This window comes from Panthera leo, chromosome B4 (assembly GCF_018350215.1).
Source record: "Panthera leo isolate Ple1 chromosome B4, P.leo_Ple1_pat1.1, whole genome shotgun sequence".
In the NCBI taxonomy this organism is placed as follows: Eukaryota; Metazoa; Chordata; class Mammalia; order Carnivora; family Felidae; genus Panthera; species Panthera leo.
The window spans coordinates 116,120,705-116,148,544 of NC_056685.1; the positions used below are offsets into that span (position 1 = coordinate 116,120,705).

At 37.3% G+C, this 27,840-nt stretch overlaps 1 protein-coding gene across 3 annotated transcripts in view; it reads right to left on the minus strand.

Moving 5' to 3' along the window:
• The window catches only part of LOC122224943 (uncharacterized protein C3orf20 homolog), a 191,042-nt gene that overhangs the window by 158,634 nt on the left and 4,568 nt on the right, over positions 1-27,840 (minus strand). Inside the window, exons 2-7 of one of the 3 annotated variants that reach the window (XM_042947396.1) lie at positions 25,400-25,834; positions 21,835-21,907; positions 21,638-21,723; positions 11,210-11,670; positions 4,135-4,233; positions 2,181-2,280 (exon numbers count right to left, since the gene is read on the minus strand). In XM_042947396.1, coding sequence (XP_042803330.1) covers positions 2,181-2,280; positions 4,135-4,233; positions 11,210-11,670; positions 21,638-21,723; positions 21,835-21,894 — 806 coding nt within the window. In that variant the 5' untranslated portion in view covers positions 21,895-21,907; positions 25,400-25,834. Of the gene's footprint in view, positions 1-2,180; positions 2,281-4,134; positions 4,234-11,209; positions 11,671-21,637; positions 21,724-21,834; positions 21,908-24,879; positions 25,050-25,399; positions 25,835-27,840 lie in introns of those variants that run through there. The other 2 variants (XM_042947395.1, XM_042947397.1) reach the window with 2 other exon arrangements.

Genomic DNA, 27,840 nt, shown 5'->3' on the forward strand with positions numbered 1-27,840 from the left:
AACTCAAATCTGTGTATTCAATACCTGGCTCCAGAGTGATGATAGAGTGCTGTGGTTAGATGCACAGGCTTTGGTATCAAACAAATCTAAGAGTAAATAGCAGCTCACTCACTCCCTAGCTTTCTGACCTTGGCATAAAAGCAGTGACTTACTCATGGAGGCATGTAAATTGCTTCGTGCGGTGTGTTACACAAAAGAAGCACTCAATAAACATTAGCTATTTTTATTAGCACTCAGTAAACACTAGCTGTCATTATTATTGGCATGGGAGAATTAAAGCTAGGATCTTCATACCATACACAATTTCCAGTAAGTGGAGAAAAAAGAAGTTAAAAATAGAGTAGGTCTATCTAATTTTAGCATGAGGAAAATTTTTCTAGTTATAAAAACAAGGGGAAAAATCTTAAAACAAAATATTGATACTTGTACAATAATAAAAGTTAACTTAAATACTATGCCTAGGTGTTTTAAAACAGCTGTAATATGATGTAAAATTAGACACTAAATTTACCAATATACTGAATTTACTAATTTAAATTTAAAAATTCCTGGAGATTCAACCAATAAAGAGTAATTTCTAGTGAAACTAAGTTTAAAATTTTAAATACAATAATAACTGCAATTTTTAAAACATTTCACTAGAAATTACTCTATGCTGATTAAATCACCAGGAATTTTCATCACAAGATCTAACAATTTAACATGACCACTGTGGCCTGAGCTCTGGGCTTGCTCTGCCTTTCCTAATCCTTAAAGGGGTTTAAAGAGAAAGACACCATTAAAGAGAATGAGTCAGATGATTGCAGGTCCTTCTTTCCCAGTCATTGCACAAGCTGCTCAATTCTCATCCAGAGCAGGAAAGAGGCAGTATTTCTTTTCTTAATGTTTATTTACTTTTGAGAGAGAGAGAGACAGAGACAGCATGAGCAGGGAGGGGCAGAGAAAGAGATACAGAATCTGAAAGAGACCCCAGGCTCTCAGCCTTCAGCACAGAGCCTGATGTGGGGCTTGAACTCATGAACCATGAGATCATGACCTGAGCCAAAGTTGGACACTTACCACTGAGCCACCCAGGAGCCCCAGAGGCAGTATTTTAGAAAAATCTAATAAAGAATTTGACATTACATTATAAAATCTCTCTTAATTTAGATTTATCAATAGTATTAAAATTTATTTGCTTCTGATCTAAACATTTCTCATTTTGCAATTTACCTTTTTGATGTAATTTTATTTTATTTTTTAAAGTTTATTATTATTTTTTAGTAATCTCTACACCCAACATAGGGCTCGAACTCATGACCTTGAGATCAAGAGTCACATACTCTTCCAACTGAGCCAGCCAGGTGCCTCTGTGTGTATGTAATTTTAAATAAATGTTTTAAATACTAAGTATGTATCCCATTTAAAACATAACTCACAAAGCAATAGTAGTTATTTTCTCACCGAAGTCCAGGTGGGAACCTGGAGTGAAAATAAAGCATGGTTGAAAGTGGGTGCATTTTGGAGTCACATAGACCCAGGGTCACCCCTGGCTCTGCCTTTTTCTAGCTGTATGACTCTAAACAAATTGCCACATTTTGTGGCACTATTAGTGTCCTCACCTGTAAAATGGAGATGATAATCCTCTCTCTCTCTCTCAGTTGTTCTAAGTAGTATAGATAATAAATGTAAAGCATCAGCTCCACTGTCTAGCCAGAGTAGAAATTTTGTCAATGCTTGCTGTGGTTACTATCACCTCCTAATTGTTTGATTCTTACCACCTCCTAATTGTTGATAGTTAACTTGCTGAGATGTTTAGTTTCCCATTTGAGGTACACGGGGACTAGTTTTATATTTCCTTGGAACAGTGCTTTCCCTATGGCTGGCGCTTCTTTCCCTGACTTCTTTTCTTCTCTCCCTCCTCTCCACTGTTTTCACACAGGATCCTGTGCTGGTCACCTGACAAGGCTGATTGACTGGTAAGTCGTGTAGCACAGACTGACTTATTTCCGTGAGTTACCAGGAAAAGAAGGGTTGTGTGTGCATGTATGTACATACTTTTTTCACATTACAAACACGACAAGCAAAGCAATAGAGTGACTTGCCCAGGGTCCCACAGGCTCTGCATCTCTTCTTGCCTATCTATGCATCACACGCCTCATAAAAGTATATGATTCTAAAGATTTCAGAGGGCTCCCTACATTTGAATTATGGCTTCTTGTAGTCTCTTCACAGCAGTATTGAGGATTGTCTTCCATTTCAGAATTTCCAATTTTGAGTGAGGATGTTGAAAGATCCAACCTTAAAACAACAACAACACACATAGTAACTCAAAATGGCTATTTAAAAATTTATCTCCATGCCAGTACTCACTAGATAAATCCTGCTCAGCTATCAGTCTACCCAAGCCTACTTGAAAAAGGAACCAAAATCCATTCATATTAAAGTGTAAGCAATTAGCTTAAGAATTACCTCTTCTCAGGAGATTTTAACTAAAATGGGATCAAAGCTTTAACCCCAAGGAATTAAATCCCTATGAAGACCTCTGAAGAAGTAGAGGCCTTTTAAAAATCCCTACAAACCTATAGACCTAAAGATCAGATTCTTCAGCATTCCCCAGTCCCGGGACAGAATCCCATCTCTCAAGAGAGAATAGTTTATTGGTAGTCAGTAGACGTGGGTTCTGTTCCTGAGTCTTCTCTGTGGACACTGGAGGAAAAGAAGCACTTTCTTTCTAGGCAAGGAGCATGTGACTCTAGGGGCAGTGACTATCTCCTTATGTTCACTGTGTGAAGCAAGCCTAACCATAGAAATTTGCCAAGCAGGGATGGACAGAGAAGAATCGCTGCAAGTGTTGAGTCATACATCCTGCCTTGGACCTTTGCTCCTGTGGTTCTTCCTTTAATCTTGTGAGTTACCCCCAATACACGAGCACAGGATTCTCCTGTTGCTGAAGCTAGTGTGAGTTGGGTTCTTGTCACCTACAGCTTAAAGATTCCTGACTAACATAATCACATTCAGGTTCATCATCACTGGATCAAGAGAACCATCCTTACCTCAGATTGGAAAGGCTGAACAAATTCTATCCTCATTTCCTTGGGGTTAGATAATGCATTGTTGCCAGCCTCCCACTGTGGGATTTCAGTCCTGCCTTTTAATGACTAAAGGCTGGCTCCTTGCTCACAGACTATCTGCTTGTCATTCAGTTTCCTGCTGAGGGATTTCCTGTCACTGACTTTACCTACTTATTTGGACTCCTGGGCATTTTCATGCAGAACTCTCTGGATACTTTATAATTTACTTCATTCCTATTTGCTGTTTTGCCCTACTTACTGTGCTTATTCTTAGCATATGCATATTTCCTCAATATCTATCCCTCTTCAGTGAGACAGTTCCAGTCCTAACTTGATTCCTAAATACATCAAATTCAGAAGCATATGTAGGGAACGGGGAAGTATGGGAGGGACACTGGACGCCTAAAAGCATATTCCCTAAAAGCAGAAACTTCAACAGGTCTTAAAGTTCTTAGATTATGATGAAAAGATTATGAGAAGCAAATCTATGAGACCCATGGCAGTCAGCCCCAACTCCTACTCACTCCCTGAGCCACACAGCTATATTATGTCTGTATTTCAAGGGATGACGAGTTTCCCTTTTCCTAACAACCTATATCTTATCCCTTTTATAACCTCATAAAGGGATCATCTGTATTCTTCCTAGATTTGTGTAACCATAATCTTCCTTGGGAAGTCTCCTTTATAACATTTAAACAATTTAAGAGCCAAGTTTTGCCTTTTAACCCAGAAGGTTTGGTTCCTAGTCCAAGTTAGTATGTTTTTGTGATGGAAGGCCCTGGGTGCTCTTCTGGGGGGACAGGCATGTCATTGTTCCTGAAGCTAGTTTCTCAGAACCATGAAGAAAAAACTCCTAAGATACAAGAGTGGAGAAATCAGGGAAGGCTGGGGGTGGGGTGGGGGTGGGGGCTGCATTTGAAAACTTTTTGACTTGGAATCCATGAACTTAAATGTCTGGCTCTGACTGAGGTTATACTATGAGGATGACTGAGAGAGTTTTCAAATTCAGGGAATGTAAGTGATTCTCACTCTGCTTGCTCATTAGAGTCAACCCTAATTTGGGTGGGTAAAGGGATCTTACCATTTTCTAAACAGATCTTGGATAACAGGGAGAAGTGGATGACAACAGGTAAATGGCTATCCTGCGGGATCTGTGAATACTGGTTTTGTTTGACAAGAGCTAGGAAAAAAGGAAGGAGGAGGAAGATGAGAGGGCAGAGGGGAAAGAGAAGAGAAAGTGAGTATTTTGCTAAATCATCATCAACACAAAAAACAGTTGTCAATATTTTAATATTCTTATGAGGGCATTAGCAAAATTTTCCATAAGTACCCATAGTGACTCATGAAATATTTTAATTTGCTCTAGAAATGAAACCGTTTTTTAAAATTAAATATCTTTGCATAACTTCTTGATTTACTAAAAGATTGTGTTTATGCTTTTGTTCTAAGAGTTGCCCTTTCACATGAGAACCACTAAAAAAAATTCATGTTTTACTTTCATTTATTTTTTTAGCAATGGGATAACAGTTAGCAGCCTGTTCTGGTTAAAAAAAAAAAAAAGGCTACATGGACACAAAGCCTCTCTGTATCATTAAGTTTTGTGCTAAAATGTAAACCTAATTCTTTTTTTTTTTAAGTTTATTTATTTACTTTGAGAGAGAGACAGAGAGAGAGAGTGATCTGGGGAGGGGCAGAGAGAGAGAGAGAGAGAGAGAGAGAGAATCCCAAGCAGGCTCCCCACTGCCATTGTGGAGCCCGGCGCAGGGCTCGAACTCACAAACCATGGGATCATGACCTGGGCCAAAATCTAGAGTTAGACACTTAACGGACTGAGCCACCCAGGCACCCCAAAATGTAAATTAAGACAAGAAATTCTATTAGTGTATGAAGTGGAATGAAGTCATCTTATAAAATAAAATTAGATCTTAAAATCTATCTAAAAATAAAATATTTAGGGATATTTTGAAAAGAAAGCAAAACTCATGGTAGCTTCTTAAACTTTATATATGAATTGGGAAGTCCTTATTTCCAGGAATCCATACAAATAGTCTGCATCTAAAATTTAAAAAAATAAAAATTAAATTAAAGTAAAGTAAAAAGATGAGAAAATTACAATGATAAAAGTAAAAGAAATAAGGGTACAAGTAAGAATATGCACAATAGGGGCGCCTGGGTGGCTCAGTCGGTTAAGCATCCGACTTCGGCTCAGGTCATGATCTCACAGTTCGTGAGTTCGAGCCCCGCGTCGGGCTCTGTGCTGACAGCTCAGAGCCTGGAGCCTGCTTCACATTCTGTGTCTCCCTCTCTCTCTGCCCCTTCCCTGCTCATGCTGTGTCTCTCTCTGTCTCAAAAATAAATTAACATTAAAAAAAAAAAAGAATATGCACAATAACTATGGCTAATATTTATTAAGCACTTACCATATGCCAGGCACTATGCTAAGCACATTACATGCATTATAAATTAGTTTATTTCTTTCAACAAAATTCTACAATTAATCATCCTCATTTTACAGAGGAGGAATTCAGGTAAGTCTAGAATAAGACCTAGAAAATTTGCTAGTACTTGTTCTAAGTTCCTAGTGATGTTGATGCACTGGTTCCAGAACCACACTTTGAAAACTGCTACAGAGCATTCCAATCTTTTTATTAACAGCAATCACTTGTTCTTAAAGAGTAAAAATTGTATTGCTAGAATTATCTTGTTAAAGCAAATGCATTAGGCTTCATGAACCATCAGGAACCTGTAATAATACCTATATACCAAAGGGTTACTCTGAGGATAATATGAGATAATGGAAATAATAATAATAAAATAACAGGGGTGCCTGGGTGGCTCAGTCAGTTAAGCATCTGACTTTGGCTCAGGTCATGATCTCATGGTTCATGAGTTCAAGCCCTGCATTGGGCTCTCTGCTGTCAGAGCAGAGCCTGTTTGGGATTCTCTCTCTCTCTCTCTCTCTCTCTCTCTCTCTCAAAATAAATAAACATTAAAAAAATAATAAGATAACAAATACATAAGTAGTGTCTACCATTGGGTGATGAATGTAAGTGTTTAACCAGTATATTGCACACCTGAAACTAACATGACACTGTATGTTAACTGGAATTTAAATAAAAACTTTAAAAAAAAAGTAGTATCTACTATATCTAGATACTTTTCCAAGTGTTTTAGTGTTAACTTATTTAATATTCAGAACCACCCAGGAAAAAGATATGGTTTTTAGTACGATGTTACAGATAATGAAACTGAGACAAAGAGGGGTTATGAAATGTGTTCATAATTATATGAGCTCAAAGTTATATAAGCAGTAATGCAATAGCCAGGATTTGGACCCAGGAATCCTAAAAGCAAAGGCTTAATCACTACACTAGTTTACTTCTCTATCTCAGAGGGGTCATTGTAGAGATAGCAACCACTACTATTTATTCTCATTGTCAAAATCATTATCACTATTACAATAGCAGAATGAGAATTAGGGATAAGATAGCAGAAAGGCTACTATATTGGGAGTTAGAAGACCAGGGTTGGGATCACAGCTCAATCAGAAACTGTATGACTTTAGGCAAGTTACTCAGCCTTTTGGAATCTCAGTTTTCTTCTTAGTGAAACAGAAACCCTATTAGCTGCCTGACAGGGATATCTGGACAACTAAATTAGATAATAGCTAGAAAGATCCCTATGATCTATAAAATGTTATAATCGAATATGATTTTAATATTTAAAATATCAGCTCTTTTGCTATGTTGAAACTTGCTTGTATATATCAACACAATAGAAGCTAAAGTGAGAAATCTTAAAAGTACTGAAAATAAAGCTTCACTCTGGGGGTAAAAGTGGGGTCTACCTGTACTCTCCAGAATGTAGTGCTAAGCTCTGGTGAGGTTCTTTATCCTTTTTAAATTGCATGTTTGTGCCAGTCACTCATATCTCCCTATTAAGTTTTCTGAAATTATTATCAGCAAAAATTTCAGACCCCTAAGACTTTATTATTATTTTTAACATTCTTGGGTTTGGTACTTGCAAATGTTTTCAGCATCTGAGAAGAGCATCAATGTCTTGGAATTAAATAGGTAACTTCATCAAAAAAAATTTTTTTTAACATTTATTTTTGAGAGAGAGAGAGAGACAGAGAATGAGCAGGGGAGGGGCAGAGAGAGAGGGAGACACAGAATTGGAAGCAGGCTTCAGGCTCTGAGCGGTCAGCACATAGCCCGATGAGGGGCTCGAACCCATGAACCATGAGATCATGACCTAGCCAAAGTCGGACGCCTAACCGACTGAGCTACCCAGGCACCCCAGTAACTTCATCTTAACAGTGAAAAATCTGGAGGCTAAGAACAGGCAAAGATCAGGTGGCAGGAGAGAGCAACATTCTGAGAGGATGATGGTCCCTCAGAAGTGAGGGAAGAAGAAAGCAGAATTGATTTCTCCATGAGGCACATGTCTAGAAGCCCGCCAAAATGTTTTAATTTTAGTTTCTTTTAAAGCAGAAGAAGAAACTGAATAAGACAATAATGAATAAATAATAATGAGTCTAGCTGGATTAGATTTATCTTTGTAATAATGCAGTCATAAGATATAGTTTTTAATAACTTCTATGAAGTAAGGGACACAGTGAAGGGAAAAGCACCAGAGCCCACAAAAGCCCTAATTTGGCCCAGGGAGTGAGGGAACACAAATGTGGTCGTAGGCAGAAAGGAACTGTGGAAGCAGCATCAACTCAAGTGTCTCTAAAATGGGCCATTTTGTACTATTTCACATATATATCATATTATCACAAGTTCCTGGTTTTAGGCTTACAGACTCAACTCTTCTCACTCTGAAATTAAATGCCCCCTTGTGTATATATACCTGCCCTTTCACTCAGTTCCTTTTATTTACCACCTTATAAGAAGGAAAGCTTCCTTTTTCACAGTTAGCTTAGTCCCCCATCTTGTTTTCTATTGTGATAAAGTATACATAATACAAAAATTTACCATTTAACCATTAAGATATTTTTATTGTGGTTAAATTTGCATAATGTAAAATTTACCATTTTTACCATTAAAAATTTTTTTTAATGTTTATTCATTTGTGAGAGACAGAGAGAGACAGAGCATGAGTGGGGGAGGGGCAGAGAGAGAGGGAGATATAGAATCCAAAGCAGGCTCCAGGCTCCAAGTTGTCAGCATACAGCCCGACTTGGGGCTTGAACTCACAAATCGTGAGATCTTGACCTGAGATGAAGTCAGATGCTTAACCAACTGAGCCACCTTGGTGCCCCCCATTTTAACCATTCTCAAGTGTACAGTTTTGAAGCATTAAGTTCATTCAAGTTCATTTACACTGTTGTACAATCATCACCACCACCATTCATCTTCAGAAAGTTTTCTTCTTCCTCAATTGAAATTCTATAACCATTTAACAGTAACTGCCTATCCTCCCTTCCTGCCAGCCCCTTGCAACTACCATGCTACTTTCTGTCTCTACGAATTTGATTACTTTAGGTATCTCATGTAAGTGGAGTCATGGTATATTTGTCCTTTTGTTCTGGCTTACTTCACTTAGTATAATGTCTTCAAGGTTCATCTACATTATAATGTGTATCAGAATTTCATTCCTTTTTAAGGCTGAATAACATTCCACTGTATATATATACCATAATTTGTTTAACCATACACCTGTCTATGGATGTTTGAGTTGTTTCCACCTCTTGGCTATTGTAAATAATGCTGCTATAAGCATTGGTATACAAACATCTGTTTGAGTCCCTGCTTCTAATCACCTCCAGTTGAAGATAACTTCTTCCAGGCCTCAAATTATTTTTTTTAGTTTATTTATTTATTTGGAGAGAGACAGATTGGTAGAGAAAGAATCCCAAGCAGGTTCTGAGCTGTCAGCACAGGGTTTGATGCAGAGCTCGATCCGCAAACCATGAGATCATGACCTGAGCTGAAACCAAGTGAGCTGTTTAAACGACTGAGCCACCCAGGCACCCTTGGCCTCAAATTATTTTTAAAAACAATGTCTGACACAAGACAAAAATAATCAAATTCACAAGGAATCAAGAGAACATGAATGAGAACCAGCAGAAACAAAAGGAGGACCCCACAATAGATTCACATAAATATACCAATCTGATTTGTGAGAAAGATACAAAAGCAATTCAATGGAGGAAAGACAGCATTTTCAACAATGATGCCGAAGCAACTGGACAACCATAGGCAAAAAAATGAACCTCAGTGTAGGTCTCACACTTTATACAAAAGGTAATGCCAAATGGGTCATGGACTTAAATGTAAAATGTAAAACTAAAATGTAAAACTATAAAACTTTTAGGAAAAAAAATAGGAGAAAACCTTCAGGATTTAGGGGTAGGCAGAGAACTCTTAGCCTTGATACCAAAAACACTATTCATAAAAAGATTTTTCAAAAGTTGGACTTCATCAAAATTTAAAACTTTTTCTTTGCAAAGGACCCTATTAAAAAGATGAGAAGACACTGGGAGAAAATATTTGGAAAGCACATATACAACAAAGGACTAGTATCTAGAATATATAAAGAACTCTCAAAATTCAACAATTAAAAAAACAATCCAATTAGAAAATTAAGCAAAGACACGGGAGATATTTCACTGAAGAGGATATACAGATGGCAAATATTCAATATCATTAGCCATTAGAGAAATGCAAATTAAAACTATAATGAGATATTACTACACACCTACAAGAATGGCTAAAATAAAAAGTGGTGATAATACCCAAATGCTGGTGAGAATGTGGAGAAATGGTATCACTCATACATTGCTGGTAGGAATGTAAAACAGTAGAGCCATGGAGTGCCCGGCTGGCTCAGTCAGAAGAACATGTGATTCTTGATCCTGGGGTCGTGGGTTCAAGCCCCATGTTGGGTGTAGAGATTACTTAAATAAAACTTAGAAACAAAAACAAAAACAAAACAAAAAACCAGTACAGCCTCTCTGGAAAATAGTTTGAAAGTTTCATATAAAAGTAAACATGCAGTTGCCACATAGCCCAGCAATTGTACTTCTGGGCATTTATCAAAGAGGAATCTAAACTTATATTTACATAAATCCTATACCCAAATGTTTTAGCAGCTTTCATAATAGCTAAAAACTGAAAGAAAAAAACCCCAAACAAACAAACAAACCCAAATACCTAGATGTCCTTCAAGGAAGGAATGGTTAAACAAACTGTAGTACATTCATACCATGGAATACTACTGGGCAATAAAAAGGAACAAGCTACTGATACATACTACTTGGATGTATCTCCAGAGAATTAAGCTTGCTGAAAAAAGGCAATCACCAAAAGTTATACATTGCATGATTCCATTCATATAACATCCTTGAAATGACAAAAATTAGAAATGTATAACACGTTGGTGGTTGTCAAGATTAAAGAGGGGGTGGAAGAAGGAGGGAAGTGGGTGTGGTTGCAGAAGGACTCCATGAATGGTTCTTGCCTTGATAGAAATGTTTTGAATCCTGACTGTATCAATGTCAATATCCTGGCTGTGATATTGTACTATAGTTTTGCAAGATGTTGTCATATAGAGAAAGGGTAAGGGTATATGGTATCTCTCTGTATGTGGATCTACAATCATCTTAAAATAAAAAGTTAATTAAAAAAATTACATATGTGGCTAGCATCATATTTATTTTGGACCCTGCCACTGTAAAAGAATTTGTAGGATCCCTTAAGGCAGAGAATTCATATCACATGAATGTAAAGTGTAACAGATGCTTACAATGAAAGCACTATAAATTTTTGTATCTTTCTCCTGACATTCACTAACACTTATTAAAATTATTAACACAAACCAAATATATATCACTAATATAATGTTTTGTCAACATCTCACTTGCTATTTTTATTCATTTTTTAAAAATGTTTATTTTTGAGAGAGAGAGAGTGTGCAATAGTGAGTGCGCATGAGTGAGGGGGGAAAGGCAGAGAGAGAGGGACAGAGAGAATCCCAAGCAGGCTCCACACCCAGTGCAGAGCTCCACGTGGGGTTCAGTCTAACAAACCTGAGCTGAAATCAAGTCAGGCGATTAACTGACAGAGCCACCCAGGCGCCCCTTTATTCCTTTAAAAAAAAAAAAAAGAAACCTGGAGGATTATTTATAAATCTAATTAACTTCTACTCACCCGATGAAACAGGGTGGTCTTTTTTTGCTTTCACAAGATGATTTTCCTTATGATATTCCTCTCTTGCACAGGTGCTGATTTGGGTCATGTTTTTGGAATCTCTTTTTAAGGCATTGTTTTTCTTCAAATTTTTCGTTGCACACTTACAAACACCTTCAATAAGATCATGCCAGCTGTAATTCATAAGATTTACAATTCCCGCAGGGAAAGTAATGTTATACTCAGCATATTTCTGCAATATCTCCCCAAGTTCACTCAGTATTTCAGCAGCAATCAGTTTATATTCTTCAAATAGATTCTTTTGCCGGTATATTTTGGTGAATCGAAGGTTAGATGAAAACTTGGAAACACCAGAAATTTGTGAGATCCCAGATGAATGGAATTCATCTTTCTTCTCACATTCAGATACTGTAGATAGTCTTGCTTCCTTTTGTTCTTTAGATACTGTACTGTTTGTACGCCTGTAAAAAACATATGTAAGCCTTAAAAGATATTTTATTTTCTTTAACTCAGTAATTCAACTTCTGGAAATCCATCTTAAAATGTAATAAAAAGGATGTATAATATCTGTGAATAAAATTGCTAACTGTAACATTATTTGTTGATATTAGAAAAAATTGAAAAAAAAAGAATGGCCCATAAGGATATAGCTAAGTAAATAGTGCCATGCTCATACAATGGGTAGCATGAAGAATTGTTTGGAAAATTGCTCTTAATAATTTGGGAAAATGCTTATGTTATAATATTATATAAAGATTATACACGGTTATATATGTGGAATGATCTCAAATGTAAATGTATGTACCATATATCTGCTAGTACAGAAACTAAGCAAATACCCTCCAAAAAAGTAAATTGACTATGGGATTGTGGAAGTCATTTTTTTGCCTTCTTTTATACTTTATACTTTTCTAACTTTTCTACAATTAATATTTATTACATTTATGAACAGAAGATAAAAACCAGTATATGTGTGTACTGCTTATTCATTACCTTAATTATAAGACAAGACAGAGGTCGTTTCTTCCAAAGAGCCTTCCCTGAATTTCTTAGGTTAGACTACAAACACGTTGTATGTTCCCTTAGCCTGTCCTACACACCCCATCAGATGTTACTACATTATACTGAAATTCCAAAGCAGCAACAGAAACAGATCTGCAAAGGTCTAGATATCTCATATACTGGAATTTTCAGCCACAGTTTACAAAACAACTATGCATACCATGTTTAAAACTTGCAAGTGATCTACCCGTTTTGGTAATAGCATCTAGGTAATTCAAAGTAACCCTTTCTTGGAGACAACTAGAAAAGCTGGACCAAAAAAAATTTTTTTTTCTTAAAGACTACAGAGAGCTAACAAGATAGTGAGGAGTTACTATCAGTATCTGGAAGAAGATTGAAATCCAAAGAGAAAAACCCCATATTTTCCCCCTTTGTGGAAGGTTAGAGGTATGGAAGGAAAATTTACCAATTCTATAAGATGCATCTGAGAGGCTTAAAGACTGGTCAGGACTTTTGATAGCTTTGTGGGGGCTAAGTGTTCAAAATTTGGAATCTAGGGCCTTCCATGGCAAGGTTATTGGTTGAGACTCGAAAGGCTGTGGCCTAGGAGTAAGGATTATCCAGAAGTACACCTAGACCAGCACATTATAACACAGCTTCAAATTATCTCATTTCCTGACATTGAATTAAGGTGACCCCTAAGTGTTGCTATCCACAAACTCCTGACGGAAACAAATGTAAATCTCGTCCAGTAGAAGTTGACTTCATCCTAGCCCTCAAATAATTTTTTTAAAAGTTTTTTAAAGTTTTTAGAAGTTTACTTTGAGAGAGAGAGAGAGAGAGAGAGAGCGAGCTGGGGAGGGGCAGAGAGAGAGGGAGGGAGAATCCCAAGCAGGTTCAGCACTGTCAGTGCAGAGCCTGATGCAGGGCTTGAAATCACAAACCGTGAGAACATGACCTGAGCCAAAATCAAGAGTCGGAGGCTTAACTGAATGAGCCACCCAGATGCCCCCAAATTATTTTTAAAAATAGTTTTCAAATACAGTATGTGACACAAAGTGTTTTAAAACACAAGATTTACAAGGAATCAAGAGAACGTGAATGAGAGCCAGTAGAAACAGCAACTAATAAAATAGAACCATAGGGAGATATATAGTTTAAAATAACTCTGCTTACTATGACCAAGGAAATTGAGAATGTTTGCAAAGAACTGAAAGCTACACACACACACACACACACACACACACACACACACATACACACATGAGCATGTTTGAAAAAGAACCAGATAGAAATTATAAAGCTGAAACATATCATAAGCCAAATTAAGAACTCAGTAGATGGGTTTAACAGCATATTAGACACAAAGCTGAAAAGAAAATTAGTTAAACGAAAGACAAGTCAGAAGAAAATCTTCACAATGAAGTATAGAAAGATAAAATTGAGCAGAAGATCATAAAATACCATCTGTTTATAGTCATCAAAATTTACTATTAATTTAAAAAATAAAAGGATAAAATGGAGGGGGATCCTGTTGGTAAATTAAAACACGTGTGTTATTTGACTCACCCCATGAATTTATATATATAACACTAACCAACTCAGCCACTCAGGTGCCCCTCATATTGACTTCTAAAGATGTAGAGCTACACTGTATGTATACTAGTATTTCACGCTAATATCTATATTAATATGGAATGTATATAAAAGGGAATATACAATTCCATGGCCATTGCTATCCTGAGAGAGAGTGTTTGGCACTCTCTTGGGCCAAAGTTGTTCACCTTTGATAAGACCGTCTGAATTCTTAATGTTTTAACTCTACTACCAAAGTGATTATGGTTAGGATTTGGCCTACCATGTATCTAAACTACCAGGAGAGAGAATGTACTGCTGATCAAGTGGCATTTAAGTCTATTGCTTCCTAGAGGAATTCTTCCAAAACAACTAGAAATTAATGGCACCCCCAGGCCCTTCCCAGTCCCACAGACATTTTTGGTTGATAAGTCCATATCCCAGGTGCTGATTACCCCATCTCTGGGCCCTTAAAATGCACAGGGTTTGAATCTAGGGGGTAGAGACTAAAGGAAGGTCAGACTTCAGCTGACTCTCTCTTACAAGGCATTACCAACAGCCTAGTTTTACAAATTTCTTCAGTGTTTTTCTCCACACACTTTTAGGAACTGATACAGTTCCTGCCAACTACAAATCATTTATCTGCCTTAATGGCAAAATTCCTTTTTTTTATTATGATAAAATTCACATAAAATTTACCATTTTAACCAATTTTAAGTGTACAGTCCTAAGGCATTGAGTATATCCACATTATTGTGCAAACATTGCTATCATTCATCTCCAGAACTTTTTCATCTTCACCAGTGAAACTCTGTACCCATTAACACTAACTCTCCATCCCTCCTGTGGAGGTTCAGAGCATACCAACCCAAAATATGCCATTTTAGCATATTGATTATATTGAGTTAAAGGCACTTGAAAAATAGCAAATGCAAGAAGTGCATTCTGACCTTCCTTTTTCTTCCTGAAAGCAGGAGCTAAAACCCTCAGGTGAAACATACCCTCCCTATACCAGGAGGAAGAAACATTCTTATCACCAAAGATTAAGCTGAGGTCAGGAAAAATCTGTACAAACAAATTTTGTTAAACTCTTACCTTCTGAGTCATTTCTCAAGGATTAATTTCTCTAGCCTACCCCTTTGTCTTGTCACATTTTCACAGTTTATTATTTTGTCCAACCTAGCATATAAGCATTCAACTCTGTTCCATTCGGTGTTTGTTCTACACTTAAAAATTACCAGATAAAAATGTTTTTCTCCTACTGATCTGTCTTATATCCATCCCGGTAGGAGATCCTGAGAAGGTAGAGGAGACATTATATACCCTATATCACTCACTCCACCCCCAGCCCTGGTAACCACCATTCTACTTCCTGTGTCTACAATTTTGACTACCCTATGAACTTCATATAAGAAGAATCATACAATATTTGTTCATTTGTGACTGTCTTATTTCATTTAGCATAACGTCTTCAAGGTTCAGCCATGTTGCAGCATGTGTCGGAATTTCCTTTTAAGGAGTAACATTCCATTGTACGTGTATACCACGCTTTGTTTATCCCCTCATCTGTCAATGGACTTGGGTTGCTTCCACCTTTTTGGCAATTATGAATAATACTGCTATGAACATGGGTATATACTACCTGTTCAAGTCCCTGATTTCACTTCTAGAATTGTAATTGCTAGATCATGGTAACTCTATGTTTAATTTTTTGAGGAAATGTCATATAATTTTCTACAGTCACTGCACCATTTTACAGTTCCACCAGCAATGCACAATCTAATTTCTCTACATCCTTACCAATACTTGTTACCTTCTGTTTTTTTGTTTTTTTTTTTTAATAGACATCCTAATGGGTGTGAAGTGGTATACAGTAAAAGTTGTTTTGCTTTGAAAAAGCAAAGTTTTGAAAGTTGTTTATACTTGCTCCCATTCTCTATTCAACCCACTCTATGTGTCCCCACCTCTCCACAGAGAAGCCTCTTTTAAAGTCACCAAAATCCTTGATCATACTGAACCAAACAGTCACTATTCAGTCTTCAACTCATACAACTCCCACGCAGCATTTGACATAACTGAACATTCTTGAAACATTTTCTTCATTGGTTTTTTGAACATCACTTTCTCTTGGTTCTCCTCCCTCACTGGATATTCCTTCTCCAACCCTTTGCTGGTTTCTCTTCATCTCTGAGTTAACTTCTCCCTCTCACACCTCCCTTCTTCTCTCTACCTATACTCCCTTTGTAAGCTTACCCATTTGAAAGGCTTTAAAAACTATTTAGACCCTGACAACTCACAAATGTACATATCTACTTCTGACCTCGCACCTGACCCCCAAACTTTTATACCCACTTTCTACATAACATATCTAAAAGGCATCTCAAGGTCAATTTATCCAACATGTCCAAAAATGAACTCCTGGTCTTTCCCACCAAACCTGTTTTTCCCTTAGTTTTTACTTACTTCAATAAATAGCAACTCTATTCTTCTAGCTGTTCAGGTCAAAGGCTCTGGTGTTATCTTTGGATATCTTTACCCTATCTTTTTCTCACATTCTATATCCGTTCCATAACAAACCCAGTCATCTCTACCTTAAACTATATCCAGAATCAACCTTATTGTCCCTCTTTCAGAACTATCACACTAGGTGATATACAATCATCCCGTGCCTAGATTATTACTATAGATAGGCTCTTATCTAATCTTCTGCTTTTCCCCCCAGTTCTTAAAATTGAATCTCAACACACAAGCCTAGTCATTTAATCAGGTCCAGTGACCCCTCTACACTCAGATTCTGCAATGGCTTCCCATGTCACTCAGTATAAAAGCCTGCATAACAGTGGCACCCAAGGTCTTTCATGATCTGACCCTCTCCATCCCCTCTTTTTTTTTTTTGCTATTTATTTATTTATTTATTTATTTATTTATTTATTTATAGATATTTATTTATTTTGAGAGAGAGAGACAGAGAGAGAGAGATAGGGAGTGAGCAAGGAAAGGGCAGAAACAGAGGGAGACAGAGAATCCCAAGCAGGCTCCACAGCTATCAGCATGGAGCCTGACAAGGGGCCTGAACCCATGAATCATGAGATCATGACCTGAGCTGAAATCAAGAGTCCGATGCTTAACCGACTGAGCCATCCAGGCGCACCTCTCTTATTATTATTATTTTTTAATGTTTATTTATTTTTGAGAGAGAGAGAGAGAGTGAGTGGGGAAGGGTAGAGAGAGAAGGGGACAGAGGATCTGAAGTGGGCTCAGTGCTGACAGCAGCAAGCCTGATGCGGGGCTCGAACTCAACTCATGAACTCTGAAATCATGACCTGAGCTGAAGTTGGATGTTCAACCAACTGAGACACATAGATGCCTCTCCCGTTCGTCTTATTCTTATAATCTTATCTCCTACTACTCTCTTCCAATTCATTCTGCTTCAGCCACACTGGCCCCCTTGTTATCCCCAAATAGACCAAGGATGCTTCTCACTGTTATGTACCATACACCCTTACATCCATCTTCTGCTCAAATATTACTATAGAAATGGAGCCATTTTGAACACTCTATACAATATAGCATCACCCTCTTCCCCTTGAACCTGTTTTTTTCTCTAAGGCACATATCACTATTTGATATTCTATATATTTACTTGTTTATTTGGCTTTAATTTGTTTCCTTTTGTTCCAATGAAAGCCATGAAGCAGAGGCTTTGTTTTGTTCATTACTGTTTCTCTAGCACATATTTGCTCAACAAATATTAGTATAAAGAGAAAAAAGATAGATTTAGGTCCAGATAGCAATGTTAGTGGGTTAGTGGCTTTGCTCAGATGTGATCCTTCTTTAAGATGGGAGCCATGAGGGGCACCTGGGTGGCTCAATCAGTTAAGCATCCGACTTCAGCTCAGGTCATGATCTCACAGTCCATGAGTTTGAGCCCTGCGTCAGGCTCTGTGCTGACAGCTCAGAGCCTGGAGCCTGTTTTGGATTCTGTGTCTCCCTCTCTTTCTGCCCCTCCCCTGCTCATGCTCTGTCTCTCTCTGTCTCAAAAATAAATAAAATCATTAAAATTTTTTTTTAAAAAGATAGGAGCCATGAGTTGGATATAGAACATTTATATCCCAAGCACATATTTTACTGAGCAACATCAAAGGTATCTTCAAGCCTCTGATAGTTGATATAATAAAATCTAGGAGGACAATCAAGCATACATTGCATGGACACTGTGTTACACAGAATACACAGAGAAGACACAGTCCTTCCCTTTCAGGAGCTTAAAATCTATAATCTGGCTACTATCTTTACTCATTTATTCAAACAGTATCTATTGCATAAGAAACCAAAACTGATTTCACTACACTATCAGAGGTATGAACAAAAGTACTTTAAATGAGCTGTCCTTTGAAATGTTCCCTAAACCAGTTGCTCAAAGACTTCTAAGACAGCTAACCAAGTCATTACAATTTCAAAGTGTTTTCTTCCACCAAGTCAGTGTGGTAAAACATTATCAACACTCGATGGAATTTCACTTGCATAAAGTTTTTATTAAATGGTAAACAGCACTGGGACACCTGGGTGGCTCAGTTGATTAAATGACTGTGGCTCAGGTCATGATTTCAGGAATTGTGAGTTTGAGCCCTGAATTCGGCTCTGTGCTGATGGCTCAGAGCCTGGAGCCTAGAGTCTGCTTCAGATTCTGTGTCTCCCTATCTCTCTGCTCCTTCCCTGCTCACACTCTGTCTCTGTCTCTCTCTCTCTCTCAAAAACAAATAAAACATTAAAAATTAAAAAAAATTTTAAAAATGGTAAACAGCACTAAAGAGTTACTTGTATTTCTCTTCTAAATAATAATTCCATTCACATAATGTGAAAAATAACAGTACTTTCCCAACTAAGTACTTAAATAAAGTAAAAGGGAATGTTTTTAAGATGAAAAGGTATTTTAATTTGCATAAGAATTCTAAATGTAGATCTTAAATCTTTGATCTTCAGGCATTAGTTATATTTTCACTGATATTTAAAAGATGGAAGACCCATTTTTGAAAACTTTAAATATAATAACTCATGAAATTTCTATATCTCTTTATAGCTTTCAAAGTTGCTTTCATAAACATCATTTTACTAAACTCCAATACAAACTGTATGAGCCATACTGTGTTATCTTCACTTTAAGGTATTTTTTTTTGTTAACATCTTGTAAATATGCATTCATAATTGTCAGATTTACCTATTGCTCAAATGAAATGATAAAAACTACTTATTTCAATAATAATATTAACACCTACCATTTATTAATTGCCTCAGTTTTATTATATGTAAGATAAGGTCAATAATTTTACTTCCTTCAGAGGGTTGTTGAGAAATTGAATGTGCATTTTAAAAATAATACTTACCTGTCTGGTTTATTTTTCAGACAGAAGCTCAAATAATGGACTACCCATTTCAAAACCAGACTTAAAAACCTTAAGGAGATAATCAACAATGAAGGTCTTGGCACCTGGCTCAGTGTTAAAAGTAGCCCCATTTCTCTAGGAACAGCACGTATGAAGAAATGACTCACTCATTCAAGAAATATTCATCAGCACAGTTCTAGGCGCTAGAGAGACATGGCAAAGAGAACGGAACTCTACCTCATGGACCTTAATGGGGAAGACAGGAAGGAAAAATGAAAGGAGGAAGAAGGAGGGGAAAGAGAAAGGAAGGCAATGAAAATTACAGATAGTGATAACTGCAATAAGGAAAATAAAACAAGACACTGTAATAGAGTGACGGGGGTGGTGTATGTTTGGCTTCCTTGGATTGGGAGATCAGGGATGGCCTTTCTGAGGTGGCATTTGCAATGAAACTAGAATAATGAGGAGGAAGAGCCAAGCATAAAATAATATGGCAGAAAAACATTCAAAGGAGAGTGTACAGCAGATGCAAAGAACCAAAAGCAGGTGGGCTTTGTTGTGAAAAGAATAGATAGGCCATAATGTCTGGGGAGCAAGTGACAGGCAGTGGCATGCAAGGAAGTCAGAGGGCAGGTAGGAGAGGAAATGACAGAAGGACTTGCAGCTCATGGTAAAAAGTGTGGATTTTACTCCTGGTACAGTGGCAGCAGTAGGATAGCCAGTAGAAGAAACAGGGTGTTTCTAATTGGAATGAACAGAAGCAATGCTTAAGACATGCAACAAATAAGAAAGCTGGGCAGCCAATAAAGCCCTGGAGCCTTATGATAAACAGACCTACTTATTGCCCCTATGACAACCTGAACTCATTTACTGAGTGCCAATTATAAGCCAACTACTGTGAATGTAAAATAACCAAGTTATGTCGAATTGTTTTTCAAACAGAAAGAGTTGGAAATAAAAAGACAATTGGGGCGCCTGGGTGGCTCAGTCGGTTAAACGTCCGACTTCAGCTCAGGTCATGATCTCGCGGTCCGTGAGTTCGAGCCCCGCGTCGGGCTCTGGGCTGATGGCTCAGAGCCTGGAGCCTGCTTCCGATTCTGTGTCTCCCTCTCTCTCTGCCCCTCCCCCGTTCATGCTCTGTCTCTATCTCAAAAATAAAAATAAAACGTTAAAAAAAAAAATTTAAAAAAAGACAATAGACTTCTGAAAAGAGCAGCAACTTGCAGTGGTCTTGAGAAAAGTTATAGCAGGCTCAAAACAACAAACAAACAAACAAACAAATAAACAAACTCTACCACATGAGAGTATACTATGGTTTCTCAACCCTGGCCCTATTGACATTTTGGACCAGATAATTCTCTGTTGTGGAGGGCAGTCCTGTGCATTGTAGGATGTTTAGTGTTGCATCCTTAGTTATGGCAACCACAAATGTCTTCAGATATTGCCAAATGCCCCTTGTGGGGCAAAGTTGCCCCTGCTCAAGAACTCACTGGTATAACTCACAGCTTTTAACCTTATACAACCTTGTAATACATGTTCTAAGATGAGTTGGAGTATTTTAATTTCCAAGTTGAAAAACTGTAGTAATTAGCAGGTAAAAAACATTGTGAAATGACTAGTTCCATCATTTCATTTATATTTAAGGGCGGACACAAATCTGTATTAAGCCCATTCTGTATGTTAAGCATTGCTTTTAGGACTGGGAATAGATAAGTGATCAAGTAGATTTTAAAAAATCCTTCCCTATAGACCTGATACTCTCACAAGGGGAGGGAGAGAAAACAAAGAAATAGGAATGACATTTATAATGTTATAGAAAGTGATAAATACATGAGGAAAGTTAGGAAGAAGAATAGGGAATGCCAAAGTGAGGACAGGGTAGAAATTTGAAATAGGATAATCAAGAAAAGTCTCATCAAAAAGGTAATATTTAAGTAAAATATGAAAAGGAACAGGAAGAAGGGTCCCTGGGTGGCTCAGTTGGTTAAGCATCTGACTCCTGATACCAGCTTAGGTCACGATCTCATTGTTTGTGAGCTGATGTGGGGCTCTGTGCTACCAGTAAGGAGCATGATAGGGATTTTCTCTCTCCCTCTCTGTCTGCCCCTCCCCTGCTCTCTCTCTCAAAATAAATAAACTTAAAAAAGAAAAAGGAACAGAAAGTAAGCAATGCAGAAACCAAAGGGTACATCTAGTACAAACCCTGTAAAGCAAAACTGAGGCTGGGTTTGTGTGGAAAGGGGCAAACAGAGTGACTGGTCAGATATGACCAATTATGCTTCAATTAATCACTGATCTAGCTAAAATAAAGTTCTCTGATTGGCTTCATGGTCAGCTTTGAAATAGGAAATTCCTTGATATAGTTTCTTAAGGGATGGGGAATAGGAAGCACTGGTCCTGAGCACCTATAACTCTTTGAAAATGTAAAGTGATCCCAGCAATTGAAGAGTAATTCCAAATATTTTACCTATAAATAGCTCTTGAGGTGTATCTCAAATGGGGGAAATGGCCTTCATGTTCTCTTTTTTCCCATATTTTCCTTTTTGGTTTCATCTAAAATGAAAGAAAACTTTCTGATTAAAAAGCAGAGAAAAATACTGGTCCAAAGCTAATTATTTTTAGAAATGCAAACTACAATTTGATGAGACTTAGGTATATTATTACCTGATCAAAGAAATAGATGGGCCCAATATCCAAAGACTTGACTTCAGTAAAGTCTTCCATTCTGCCATGAGACCTAAGAAGGAGAAATTAGAACTCTGAAGAAAAGTTATCATGTTTATAGGTGATTTTTCAAAGCACTTTACACTTTGAAAGTTTAGATGTTGTATTTTCAATGAAATGTAAAAAAATTTGGGGTGGGAAATGCAACTGTTCCTTTATCTCTATCTTTGCTTCATAGGCTATCAACTTGACATAGATGCAATCAGAAGGATTGCATGCTATGGGCAAACAAAGCAATAGCACATCCCTGCCAAGTATCTTAACCTGGGCACTACTGACATTTTGGGCCATATAATTCTTTGTGGTAAGAAGCTACCTTGAGCATTGTAAGATGTTTAGCAGCATCTCTGGTGTCTACCTACTAGACACCAGTAGCATACCCTCCCAGTTATGGCAACAAAAAGTGTTCCCTGACATTGTCAAATATCTCTTGGGGATCAAAACTGCCCCTGGTTGTGAATGGCTGTGCCAATGCAATGGCCAGGGAAAAAGGTTTGACAGGGAAGGAACTGGTTAAGATAATTAACACTGCTGATGACAGGGCCATTTATAGCAATGCCATTCAAAATATGGTCTCTGGAGGAGGGGCCTCAGGATCACCTGGGACCTTGTTAGAAATGCCAATCCTCACTCAGACCTCATGTATAGTGTATCAGAATCTCCAGAGGTGGCATCTAAGAACTGGTGGTTGAATAAGCCCTCCAGGTGATTCTGAAAAATGCCTAAGTTTTGGAAGCATGGACTAAGAGGACACATTTTACCTAGTAGGCTGTGAAAACACACTTGTGACTGGGGGCAGTGGGGGGGGAGTCTGGGGCTGGCTAAACCATAGCTAACTGGCCTAATGGATTTGTAGTAGAAGGATGAAGGAGCACACGGTGGAGGACTGAGTAGCAGCAACAACATCAATGGACTGGGAAATGGGATGGACTGAGGATCATTAGCTATTACTATTATTAATAGAGAAAAATTTCAGAGGCCCAGATTGGATTAGCCCATCCTTTAAGTAGGAGAATGTCTTTAAAATGAAGATTTGAAGGACAGCAAAACTATTTATCTACACATCTCCATCTCATTGTCCTGCCACTGTAGCTGAAGATTCTACTTTAAGTGAATCCAGTATCTCAAAAATCCTCGGTTAAAATGTAAAAATACAGGCATTTATGTTGTAATATGTTATGCACATTCATGAAAAACCTTATGTCTTGCAATATTTTTCACTAGAAATAATAGGGCTTATGGGAAAAACAGGGTTATGGTGCACCACTTAAAATCCATGCTACTTTGGAACCAGAGCACAAAAAAATCACATGCCAGTAATTGGCACCTGAGGAGAAACTTAAATGACCCTGGCAGGCGCTTATAGCAGAAGCTGCTTCAGGGATATATTTTTTTAAAAATGTTAAGAGTAGAAATTCAAACTGATGGGTACTGAAATAATGTAGATGAAGTAGAGCTCCTTGCCAGTGGGGTTGCTTTAAGGCATGCACAGAGAGAAGTGAAACCTGCTACAGTGTGAGAGAATACCTTTCTGGGGAGGCATCCTGGGTACTAGTGCTCATTTTTTTATTTTTTATTTTTTTTAAGCGTTGAAAGATCTCTTGCCTGTGTCGCAGCTGAGCTGAAGGCCTTTTCCCACCCTAATAAAGGTTACAATTCTATTACCTCTGCTGTGGCCTCCTTTCACCAGAAAAATCAAGTATGAAAATTTGAGGATGACAAATTCCATGCTATGCTGAGATCATTCTCTCATTTAATAATTATTAGTTAATTTGCTTTATAAAAACACAAATTGTGGTCAAGTATGCTACAGTTGACCCTTGAACAGCATGGGTTTGAACTGTATGAGTCTACTTATAATGCAGAGATTTTATAGTACTATAAATGTATTTTCTTCTTTTTCTTAACGTTTATTTATTGATTTTTGAGAGACAGCAAGCTAGCAGGGGAGGGGCAGAGAGAGAGAATCCCAAGCAGCCTCCATGCTGCCAGCACAGAGACCAATGTGGGGCTCGAATTCATGAACAGTGAGATCATGACCTGAGCCAAAACCAAGAGTCGGATGCTTAACCAACTTAGCTACCCAGGTGCCCTTATAAATGTATTTTCTCCTTATGATTTTCTTAATAACATTTTCTTTTCTCTAGCTTACTTTATTGTAAGAATATAGTATATAATATATACAACCTACAAAATAAGTATTGATCAATTATTTATGTTATTGATAAGGCTTCAGGTCAATAGTAGGCTATTAGTTAAGCTTTGAGGAGTAAAAAGTTGTAGGTGGATTTTCAGTTGTGTCAGGGGTCAGTGCCCTTACCCCCAGTGTTGTTCAAAGGTCAACTGCAGTTGATCAATGAATTAGAACTGAGTCTAGAAATAAGCCCTCACATCTATTGTTAATTAATTTTTGGCAAAGGTGCCACAATAATTCAATGAAAGAAAGAATAGTCTTTTCAGCACATGGTAATGAGACAACTGGATATCTACATACAAAAGAATGAAATTAGATCCCTACATCACACCATATACAAAAATCAATTCAAGGGGTGCCTGGGTGGCTCAGTAGATTAAGTATCTGACTCCTAATTTCAGCTCAGGTCATCATCTCACCCCACACTGGCTCTGCTCTGATAGTGTGGAGTCTGCTTGGGATTCTCTCTCTCCCCTCTCTTTGTCCCTCCTATGCATACATGTGCTCTCTCTCTCTCTCAAAACAAACAAACTCTAAAAAATCAAAATGAATCAGAGAATGGGAAAAATAATTGCAAAGCATACCCTATGTAATAAGAATCTAGTATCTAGAATATATAAAGAACTCTTAAATTCAACAAAAAGACAAAAGATGAATGACTCAATTTAAAAATGGACCAAAGATTTGGAAAAACATTTCTCCAAAGAATATATGCAAATAGCCCATAACACATGAAAAGATGCTCACCATCATTAGTAATTAGCTAAATTACAATCAAAACCACTACATACCTATTGGGATGATTATAATTTAAAAAAAAGACAATAAGTGTTGACAACATATGGAGAAATTAGAAACCTCATACATAGCTGGTAAGACTGTATAATGCTGCAGTTGCTTTTGAAAATAGTCTGGTAGTTCATCAAAATGTTGAACATAGAATTATCCCATATGACTCAGCACTTGTACTCCTAGATATATATCCAAGAGAAATGAAAACATATATGTCCACACCAAAACTTGTACAGGAATGTTCATAGTAGCATTATTCATAATAGCTAAAAAATAGCAACAACATAAATGTCTATTAATTGATGGATGAAAAATATTCTATAAATAGCAGTAGTAATATATTAAAAACTACAGAATTATACCCTTAAAATGATGAATTTGTGACATGTAAATTACCATTTTTAAAAAAAGAGTACCCAAAAGTCTCTGCCAGTTCCAACTTCTACCCATAACAACCTAAAGATATCAAATTCCAAAGTTCAAGCCCTCAAAAATATGAGTGCCTTAAAAAGTACCAACCTTCTGTCTCACCAGTTGCTGCAATTTTCAGACCCAAGGAATATTAGAGATCTGTTGGTTCTGACTCCAAAATAACTTTGTACCAGAGTTCCGTTCAGAACTTCAAGACCAACTGATTCCATTCATGTCTTTTATTTTGGTCATCCTCAGTCACTGGAAATGTAAACTTGGAATTTCTGGATTAAGAGAGTCAGTTGAGCACCAAGTCGTCTACATTCTGGAATTTGTATAAAGTTAGAATGTCTTTATTTATAATTACCAGAAATTTAACAACACAGAAATATGATATCTCATTTGTTTGGAGGTAGAATAAGTAGCCTATGGATTCCAATTCAGTGGCTGAATGACATCACCAAGGATCCAGCATCATCCCATCTTTCTGTTCTGTGTTCTTCAGATTTCATCCCCAAGGATCATTTTCAGCTTTGAAAACACCTAAAAGAAGGGACCATATTTTCTTTTGTGTTTTTTTTTTTAACTTAGGAAACGTTTTCCAGATGTTCTCAATGGGTTTTTCTTTTTAAAATTTTTATTTATTTATTTACTATATATTTATATTAAAATTTTTTTTGAAAGGCACCCGGGTGGCTCAGTCAGTTAAGTGTCCGACTCTTGGTTTCAGCTCAGGTCGTGATCTTGCAGTTCGCGGGTTCAAGCCATGCCTCGGGCTCTGCACTAACAACATAGTAGCATTATTCATATGACATATGACATATCATATGACAGAGCTTGCTTGGGATTCTCTCTCCTCTTTTTCTTTCTCTAATAAGTAAATAAACTTAAAAAAATTTTTTTTTTAGTATAGCTGACAATGTTACATTACTTCTAGGCGTACAACATAGTGATTCAACATCTTTATACATTATGCTGTGCTCACCACAAGTGTAGCTGCCATCTGTCACCATACAATGCTATTACAATATCATTGACGATATGTATTCCCTATACTGTACCCTTTTATTTTTTTTAATTTTTTAAAGATTTTATTTTTAAGTAATCTCTACTTCCGATTGAGACTTGAACTTACAACCTCAAGATCAAGAATTGCATGCTCCAGTGATCAAGCCAGCCATGTGCCGCTATACCTTTCATTCCCAGGACTGATTCATTTCATAACTGGAAGCCTGTATCTCCCACTCCTCTTCACCCATTTTGGCCATTCCTTCCACCCGCCTTCCCTCTGGCAACCTTCAGTTTGTTCTGTTTATTCATTTGCTTTGTTTTTTAGATTCTACATATGAGTGAAATCATATGGTATTTCTTTTTCTCAGTCTGACTTATTTCGCTTAGTTTAATATCCTCCAGGTCCATCCATGTTGTTGCAAATGGCAAGATCTCATCCTTTTTGTGGCTGCATCACATTCCACTGCATGGGTATGTGTGTGTATACACATATGTCAATAAACATTTAGGTTGCTTCCATATCTTGGCTATTTTATTTGTTTTTTAACATCACTTTTTTTTTAGTTAATTATTTAATTTTAAAATTTACATCCAAGTTAGTTACCATATAGTACAACAAAGATTTCAGGTGTAGATTCTTTAATGCCCCTTACCCATTTAGCCCATCACCCCCTCCCACAACCCCTATAGCAACCCTTTGCTTGTTCTCTATATTTAAGAGTCATTTATGTTTTGTCCCCCTCCCTGTTTTTATATTATTTTTGCTTCCCTTACCTTGTGTTCAACTGTTCTGTGTCTTAAAGTCCTCATATGAGTGAAGTCATATATTTGTCTTTCTCTGACTGACTAATTTCACATAGCATAATACCCTCCAGTTCCATCCACATAGTTGCAAATGGCAAGACTTCATTCTTTGTGATTGCCAAGTAATACTCCATTGTATATATATACCGCATTTTCTTTATCCATTCATCTGCCGATGGACATCTGGGCTCTTTCTATACTTTGGCTATTGTTGATAGCACTGCTATTAACATTGGGGTGCATGTGCCCCTTCGAAATAGCACACCTGTATCCTTTGGATAAATACTTAGTAGTGCAATTGCTGGGTCATAGGATAGTTCTATTTTTAATTTTTTTGAGGAATCTTCATACTATTTTCCAGAGTGGCTGCACCAGTTTGCATTCCCACCAGCAATGCAAAAGAGATCCTCTTTCTCCACATCCTCACCAACATCTGTTGTTGCCTGAGTTGTTAATGTTAGTCATTCTGACAGGTGTGAGGTGGTATCCAATATGGTTTTGATTTGTATTTCCCTAATGATGAGTGATGTTGAGCATTTCTTCATGTGTCGGTTGGCCATATCTCAACCTGTTCTCTTCTCCCTGAATTACCTCATTCATAGCCTTCTACCCAAGTCCTAATAACTCACATGTCTATATCTCCACACCCATATTTCTAACTGACTACTAGATATCTTTGTCTGGATGCTCTACAGGCATCTCAAACTTAAAATGCCCAAAGCTTATCTTCGCCT